We start from the raw sequence: 8,925 nt of genomic DNA on the forward strand, positions 1-8,925 counted from the left end.
TTCCCAAACCTGTTTGGTCAGAGAACTTGGACAAGACATGGCAAGGGGGAGATGCTTGTTTTCATAAGAAGGGAAAATCAGGATAAAATACAAAGAGGGTAGTGGTGTTCTTGCATCGCTTACTGGCTGGTACCTCCTTGCCAACTTTTTATTTGGGTTGTTTCCTATCCCAGGACTCTGCTCCAGCAGTTACAGAAGCTGCAGGCCTTGGTAGCTGGGAAAGTCTCCAGACCTTACAAAATGGCTTCCACGCAGACTGGAACCTGCCTAATGGTATGAGCTTCATTTCCATCTTCCTTATTGGCCAGGCTTCCCCAGACGGCTTTGCTTATTGCCTGTCTCTGCCCTCTTCCCTGCTGCCTGGCTCTGTTGCCAGTGACATCTGCTCTCTCCTTTTCTGTTAGTCACCAGAACTGGGCCATGTGTCACACATACATCGGTAATGTCCATTGTTTATGCAATGGCGTTAGAATAATCCCTGCATTTTAACTGTCTATTCTTTGGGCAAAACAGCACTTTGTTTGCTTTTCATTAGCAATTTGCCATTCAGCAAAAATCTTCAATGAGCTTCCATCATAATGGGTAGAGTTTTCTTTTGCTGAGTTGGTAGTGCTTAATGTTTAACTCAGGAAGGCGGACAAACAGTTCAAGTATTCCTCCCAGTGGGCATTACCTTGTGTTTATCAGCAAGAAATGGCATCTGTTCTTGCTATGCCTGCACATCAGGCTTTGTTAAATCCAGCTGGAATTCTCTTCGTTTGCCCTTTGACTAACCGAAATGATTCAGGGTTGTCTGTTGGTTTTGGTAATCCCTGTTTGCCTCTTATCTCCCATAGTGGAGGATCATGGTTAAGCAATATTGGCTTCACTGTGGAGCTTTGGCGCATGTCAGTGTGTGGTCATAAATAAATCAATTGCTCATTCTTCATCTCAGTTTTCGTCAGGGGGAATGTTTCTGATCCATGATAAAAATATAATCTTCAACCCTGTGATGTCTTTGCAGGTTTGTCACAGTAGCTGCTTGTCAAAGTTAGTTATCTATATGTAGTTATCACTTCCATAGTGCTAACAGTCATGAAATACAAACAGATGGTGAGGTGCTTGCCCCACTTTCTCAGCACTCTCAGTGACCTGAGGAGTTGTTTTTCGCCCTTGGTTCAATCAGTTTCCCTGGTTCCAGAGCCCCTGCTCTGTAATTCCCAGCACTTTCTCCTTTCAAAATCTGCTCAAACTTTCGCTACTCTTTGCTGCTCCCATGTCAGACCAGATTTTAATGACTGACTGTCTTTTCTGTTGGCTGCTCTGTGACTTCATTCCCAAATTCTTTCCACATTTTTGGGTGTGACTTAGCTGGGCCCAGTGACTCATTGCTCCTTAACGCAGCAGCTCATCAGAGCACCCCTGGTTCCAGCAATTCTTCATCACTACTACTTGGAATGAGCAAGTCCAGGAGAGGTGCCTTTCAGACATCCTCTGTGCTATAGGCTGATAAAATACCTAATTTAGCTTTCCATCAATGTCTTATCTCTCCTTGCCGCTCCCTTCATTCCGCAGCATCCCGGCCCACACACCAACTCTCTCAGGCTTCCGAGCTTTGAAGCATTTCAAGAATTTGTAATTTGCTTTTCTATCTTGGGCCAGTTCCTCTCATAGGCCTCCGAGTTCCCATTTTCCATTTACAAATATAGTACTCCTTATCATGACAGACATGTAGAATCATCATGCCTTGCAGGATGGGAGTGGAGCAGAATACCCTTCTTCTTTAGCCCTGTGTCATTCCTGCTGGATATTTGTCCAGCTGGTTCCTGAAGGCCGCCAGTGATAAGCAGTCCTCAGCCTCCTCAGGCAAACCGTTCCAGACCTTTGTTATCTTTCCCAGATAAGGCTCTCTTGCTGTCTCATCTCAATCTTCCTTGCAACAGCTTAAGCCCATTACAACTTCTTCTGCCCACTGTAAGCAAGATCAGTTTACCTTCCCTTTGTGCATCTGCATTTTACATATTGAAAACTATTGGTTTTGAGCAACTCCCTTCAGACTGCTCTGCTAAATCACCAAAATTTCTTCAGTCTGAGTTACTGGATCACTGCTTGTTCCCAGAGCTCTCGTCCAGACTTTCTCCGATTGCCATGCATGTTTTTGGAAGTATGGGGCCCAAAGATGGACACAGTGTTCCACCTGGTCATACTGCCCAGGCTGAGATTTGCCCTTTGCAAAGTAACACCGACTTGTGCCCACCTTGTGCTCCATTTTAACTACCAGATCCTCTTCTGTAGAACAGATGCCTGGCCACGTAATCACTGACATGTTTCCTCTGTTAATCAGTCCTGCCACTTCGCAGGTCTCAGCGGGTCTCGGCGTTTGTCTGTATGGATCTGCCTGCTGTTCTCTTGGACCACTTCTCCCCATGTTCAAGATCATTCTGAATTTGAATCTTGACCAAAAGCCAGTCTTCTTGTCATCTCTCCCATCTGCAGATTTGATACAGTCCATCATCCAAGTCAAGCTTAAAAATGTTGAATCTTGCCAGAGCCATAATGGATGTCTCTGCTGCTCCATCTGCTACTTCCTCCCAGTTTGACAGTGAACCATTTGATAACTACACTCTGAGGACATTTTTTTTTTAATTAATTTTGCATCCACCTTTCCTCTGGCTTATTTTCCCTTGCTTTTTAAGAGATCAAAATGGTGAGATGGTCAAAAGCTGTGAGATGAACAGTACTCAGAGTCAAACCAAAAGTTATCGTTATGAAGTGTTATAGTGTTTGAACTGGAACCGAATCAGAGCACCAGGCAGAGTTAACCTGAAAAAAACAGCATAAAAACAATGCTGGTTTGCAAAGCCCCAGTTGAAAGCTGTGTTAAAGCAAGATGTTAAGTATACTGCTCTTTCCCAGCCCATAAAGCCTGTTTTGTTTTAGAAGAGAAGAACAGGCTTCTCAGGGCTGGCTCCACTTCCTGGATGTTGTGTGTTTGGTTGTGATAATTCCAAGCAGCATCTATTCAGAATTTTTTTTTCCCCTGTTTTTGTGGAATAAGGGTTCTAAATGCCTTGCGTGCCTGATATGATGTGCTTAGACAGCATCTATGCTGTCCAGCTTTAATTTCCTTACTTTAAAACCAGCCACAAAGAATCTGGACAATTAAACTCCCTCTTTACATAGTATAGTGTCCCTGTGTTATTATTTGATCTTCCACATCTCCCGCAATCCACTGGTGGTCAAAATTATCTTAATGTACCAGCTTCTGTGTGTTACTTAGGCATGGCTATTCTGAAATAAGTGGCTGTTCTGAAAAGCAGTCGAGCTAGCTGTCCCCACAGGTGTCCTCACAGGTCAGACTTCACTAGTTTATACATAGGTGGCAGAAATCACCAACAAATTGCCTCTTTGTGGTGCTCAGCCTGAGCACTGAGCTGACAGCACCTAGTTATATACCATCCATGGCACATGAGTATTCAAGTAATAAGGATTTGGCTCTGTGTCTTTTCCCGTGTGTCTTCTCTTGCTATGTACTGGTAGTTCTCTAAACTCTGTAGAGTCCCTTACAATGAGCACTGGCATCTCACTCAGAAGCTTTACTATTACGGTAGAATTCACAGACAGGTGCAGACCTACTGGAGGGGGATTTCATCTGCCTCTTTCTTTTTATCACTGCCCAGTAGCTCTGACTGCTCTGCCTGACGGCAGAAGGCACCAACACATGGTCATGCATGCATGCATATCAAGCATAAATTTAACCCTTTCCTTGGACTCTCCATCCTTGCTATCAGGTATGAGGTAGCTGCAGGTTCTGCGGTCATTTCTGTTCTCTCATGGACAGTAGCTTCACTTCACTATGTGCTGTGGTACCTCCCAGATTTCTCCCAGTGAGCTTGTTTTCTTACAGCCCACTACAGCTCCTGCTGAGCCGATGGTCACATTGCCTTTGGTCAAGGCAGAGTTCATCCCTTCTGTTGAGTCTTCCTCTTTCTCAACTTGTTCCCCAGCCGTGCCTTCCACCATCTCCTATCAACTGGATGGGCAAGCTGTTACCATTGAACCAGAAGCACTTCAAATAAAACAACACAAGGAAGCTTCTGACTTCCCTTCTTAGATTTGCAGCAGAGACAAGCAGAGCAAGCCCTTTCCCTCCCTAGGGGACCACAGTGACCCAGTTGTCAGCCTGACCACATGTTCTCACACAGCCTCATGTTTGTGTGCTGCGGGGGGAGTATTCCCTCATGGCTAGTGACACTAACTCTGTGCTGATCTCCCGTCTAGGTGCTGGCACTCTGCTTCGTTCTGATCCTGGGATCCCTGATGCCCTGTCTCCCTGAGTTCTCTTCAGCATCGCAGACAGTGAAAGCAACACCAGCACCAGACATTTACACAACTAGTAAAAGTGAGTCTAACCCGGTTGCTCTGTTTCACCCTGTCAAACCATTTCCAGCTCTTCTCTTGACATTCCCAGTTCACGAATAGTGTTCTCCCCTCAGTGCCTACCCCATATGCTGGGGCTCTGGAAAGGGGAGATTCCTGGCCTGTCACCAGTACAAATGGTGATAACAGCATCTTATTTGGCCTCTTGTTCTCTGCTAACTCTTGTCCAAAAACATGACAAGTGTCAAAGGAAGGAACATGAGGGAAAAGTCCCAGGGCAGACTGAATGCCTTCTGAAGAGGTTGTGTGTCCTGGGGGGCATTTGCCTCTGAAGCTGGGGGGCGGTAGGTATCCTGCAGAGCAGGCCTCCTGCACAGTTGCACATGGACAGGGCCATAGCTGGATAAGCAAGTGCTGAAACCACCAATGTGACCCACACTCATTGCAGGAGACCTTGTCCTCATTGTTAAGCAATGCTCTCCTTTTTACAGTTCAGTCACGGAGCCTCCTTTTCTATGATGAGGGTGCTGGCTCCTTAGAAGAGAGCTATAGCTCCTTCCTAACTGTGGACCATCCTGAGGGGTGGGATGCCGAAAAAGGGCAGTCTGAGGAGGGAACACCTCGTCTGGCCAGGACACATGAGACAGCCAAATATCTGAGCAAATCCCAGCTGGAGGGTCCCGACCAGAACCGAACTGACCCAACTCTTGCCCACCTCAAAGAGAAATTCCAGGAGAGGTAAGCAGGTGGGGGACACCCTCTGAGCCTAAAAGCATAGCATGGAGTCTGGGAGGGCGCAGCAGGCATGTCCCTTCTGCTGCAAGCTAAGGACAGCTGAGTTGCCTGGGACAGTCAATTAGCTAAAGAGCAGTGGCTTGAGGAGGCCAATGCTGGCAGGGAGCATAAGACCAAATTTGTTTTCTAGAGCAAAAGTTAGGGACTCCATACAGCAGTGTCTCACTGGCACAGAGCTGAGGAGGACTGGGTGATTAAGGTGGCACCAGGATTGCTCGTCATTCAGTGCCCTGGGGAAGGGCTCCATCCTAGTCAGAGCAAACCAGCTGGGCACACAGAGAGATGAATTTGCATAGGAGGCTGCAATGAACCTTGACTGATGCCTTGTCTTTTCTTTTCCTCAGGGAGGCAAGCTCCAGTGAGACAGCAGAATACTTGTAGCAGCTGCTGGACCTCAAGGCCTCATCTGTTTGATTGCAGGATTCCCTCCTCACTGAGCAACTGAGGGGACTTGGCAGGAGAGGACACTGCATTCAGACACTCTTAAACTGGCCTTGGGTTCAGCTCCTCCCCTTCCCTGTGCCCCCCGTTAGTACTGGTCTCTCTGGAGGGAGTCGCAGGACTGCCAGAACCAGCAATAAATGTCTGGTGAAGCCCTGAGACGCCCTCTTCTCCTGGCCTTACCTCCTACTTAAATGAGCACTACCCTGTGGGTGTGGGCTCACCTTGGAGTGGGGGGAGATCAGGGGAAGCCCCCAAACTGTTCAGCTCACTCCTCAAAACCTCCAGACCAAGGGGGCTGTCCCCAGACATGTACGCCTTGACTACATCAGATACACCTGAAGGAGAGAGAGAGAGTGCTGGATTTACTGTCCTGCCTGGGGAGCTTAGGAGTGGGTGATTCTGGTGCTAAAGAGATGGCTCTGGAGAGTTTGAGCTCATTCCTTCCCCTCCATCTGTTAGTATACTTCTGCTTCTATTGAGAGAAAGCCTAGTTCTTCCTTGCTCTAGTTTTCTCTTAATGGACATGCCTACATAACTTCCACACCAACTATCTGCAAAGATCTGCACACAAACGGAGTGGGGGAGACAGATCCCAGACAGATAAACCACCATAAAAATTAGCCAGCAGCTTCTGGGCAACCAGAGCTCTGAAATAGAGAACAATTTTCCCCCACAACTCATTTCCCTCCACACTCAGCACCCTTGCTTTGGCAGAGATGATATTTCCCTTTCCGTTCCCAGCTTGGACCCTACAGCGCAGTGCTAACCAGGCCAGTGGCCTTCTCACTTTCCATTCTCCTTTGAGACTGGGTGAGAAAAACCTGCTCCTGTAACCACCAAGGAGAGCTCTGCAGCCCACCAGAGGGCTGTCAGATAGCCACCATTCCCCTCACATCCTCCTTGTCCACAGTAGTGTCGTGAAAGCCACGGAGGACATACTGGCCTCTCTGGTGACATGTGCATCTGTCAGGAAAGAAATTGCATGTTGGAATTGGCCAGGGTCACCAGAGTCTGTTGTAGGCCTCTTCCTTTTAAATGCTGGCATCAAAGGTAGCAAACTCCTGCCACACCACCCTTCAGGCCAGACTTGCCAAGTTTGGTGCTAAAATGACCTCATCTCAAGCCTGTGCCATCCTCTTTAGCACTGAGACACCCATTTCTGACCCTTCTTCCTCCCCAGCAAAAGCCCTGCTGAAAGGCTCGAGTGTTTCCTTGCTCTGTTCCCTCAGCGGCCATTTGATGGAAGAACAATGTGGGACACTCATGCCAGAGACCTGGAATGTGGCAGGTTGCCCCTTGTTTGTATGTGGGAGCTGCCATGCACTCTGCCAGGTCTCACAGCAGGTTCCTGTTTGGCTTGTTTCTCTTCAAGCACCCTGGACTCACTGTGCACTGCCCCAGCCTCTCCTTTCCCCCAGGCTGGGAGCGGAGAGGCCTCCCTGGAGAGGAAGGATGGGATGGCTCTTGCTCAAAGACTGGGAGAAGTGAGGGAAGGGCCCTCACATCCCTCTTTTCTCCCTTTTGAAAACTGGTTTTGCCCCCTGAAGCCATTTAGGACAAATTTGGACACAGCTAGCTGCAACCATACATGTGTGGCCAGCGTGTTGAGGAAGAAGAAGGCCTTCAGCATAGCTCTGCTCTTCTCAAGGTTCACACAGGACCTGCCTGGTCACCAGATACCACTGCATTCCCCATCATCCGCCTCCACCCCAGCACAAAAACCACTGCCAGGTCCAAGCACACCCTCCTCCACCCCAACACTTCCACTGAGCATGTCCCTGTGCCTCCCACTCCCACCGTTGTACAGAGACCAAGAGCAGAACTCGTTTGTACATAATGAACCTTATTTTGTATTATTGCCAATCCCTTAAGATATTGTATTTTGGAGTCTCTCAGATCGTATTTTCAGTATTGTATTTTATTAAGAATTAGTGCGGGCTTGGCATCTATGAACTTCTTTCTTATTAGCAGCTCACTTTCCTCTTATACTCCAGCAGCTGCCTCTTCCCTCCTTTTTTTGTTTTGTTTTGTTTACAAGCCACCTTTTCCCCTCCTCCTATCACTTGCTCTGCATTTGCTTAGTGAAGCAAAATAAAAAATAAAATAAAAAGATGCAGCATCAGCCCTGCGTTGATGGGTCCTTTCATGGAGGCATGGTTGTCACATCAGCCCACACACACAGCTTCTCACCGCCTGCTCCCCGACTGTCCCGTTCCCTGGCTGCATGCAGAATTGGTTCAGTGCTGGGACCTTGTGCTCACTGTCAAGGGCTAGAAGCAAACTTGCATGTTTTATTTCCAGCAGCACTGTGATTTCTTCTGCAGTTCTGAACAAGTCAGAACCGTTCTGCCTCAATTCCTTCTCCCCCTCCAAAATACTGTTAACATCATCCTCTCGAAGGGGGGAGATCGTGGGAGAAAGTTTATGAGGTGCAATTAGCTCCTCTGATGAAGGGGCTGTGCAGGGGTCTGTACAACAAAGACATTGCTGGTAGCACCGTGGCTCTGGTCCCATCCTGTCTGAGAAAGATACCTAAATCTTTCAGTTAACTGCAAAAGCAGAGCAGCTGCACTCAGATCGGTAATGACTTGAGACCTGACTGGCTGTCAGCCAGCACCTCTGACAGTCCATTTCCATCTGTGAAAACTGATAGATTTTATCCTGATTTTGAGTTAAACACAAGGTTACAGGTGGTCTAGAAAACAAGTCTTCATTTTCTAGAAAGCTCCAAGTTGGTCCATTAGAATTTGGCCATTGAAACAACTCCTTCTTGCAATCAGGCCCCCCACAGCTGGGAGGCAGCCCAAGCAGAGCCCCTCTCACAGATGCTAAAAGGAGGTTCCCTCTCCTGCCTCTGGCTGGGCTGGTACAGCAGGGCTTGGTTTTGCCACAAGAAGACGACATGAGGCTTGGAACTTGCAAAGATCTCTTTCTGCACATTTCTTTGTGGAGAGGAGTAAAGCACGGAGCTGTTGCCACCCTGCTGTGGGCTGGCCATTGGACAGCGTCTCGCAGAGAGAGGAGCTCTCTTTCCCTGGCTGGGTCTGTGATGCCAAGAGGGGGTTTGACGTGGCGTCCGTGGTGGGTCAGTCTGACTCAGGTTTCACAGACCACTGCAGAGGTCCCTTCCCCTGCACACACCTACGAATGCGAGGAAATGCCTGACCTTGCCCTGCACTTTGTGTCCTGGGCCTGAACTAGTTTGAAGTTGAAGGTCTGATGCTTTCCCTGTGGCACCTTCTCCAAAAGCAGCCTCCTACCCCTGCATCAGTGTGATGCACTTTCCCCCACCGTGCGATCGGGGTTCTCCCCACTCCCACCAGATCT

General features: G+C 48.2%; 1 protein-coding gene across 2 annotated transcripts in view; it reads left to right on the forward strand.

Moving 5' to 3' along the window:
* CREB3L1 (cAMP responsive element binding protein 3 like 1) overlaps positions 1-7,660 on the forward strand; it is a 47,986-nt gene extending 40,326 nt beyond the window's left edge. For both annotated transcript variants that reach the window (XM_065635712.1, XM_065635713.1), the window contains exons 9-12: positions 174-273; positions 4,261-4,381; positions 4,851-5,097; positions 5,499-7,660. In XM_065635712.1, coding sequence (XP_065491784.1) covers positions 174-273; positions 4,261-4,381; positions 4,851-5,097; positions 5,499-5,535 — 505 coding nt within the window. In that variant the 3' untranslated portion in view covers positions 5,536-7,660. The remainder of the gene's footprint in view (positions 1-173; positions 274-4,260; positions 4,382-4,850; positions 5,098-5,498) is intronic.
* The last annotated feature ends 1,265 nt before the right edge of the window (positions 7,661-8,925 follow it).

Source organism: Caloenas nicobarica, chromosome 5, assembly GCF_036013445.1.
Source record: "Caloenas nicobarica isolate bCalNic1 chromosome 5, bCalNic1.hap1, whole genome shotgun sequence".
Taxonomy (NCBI): domain Eukaryota; kingdom Metazoa; phylum Chordata; class Aves; order Columbiformes; family Columbidae; genus Caloenas; species Caloenas nicobarica.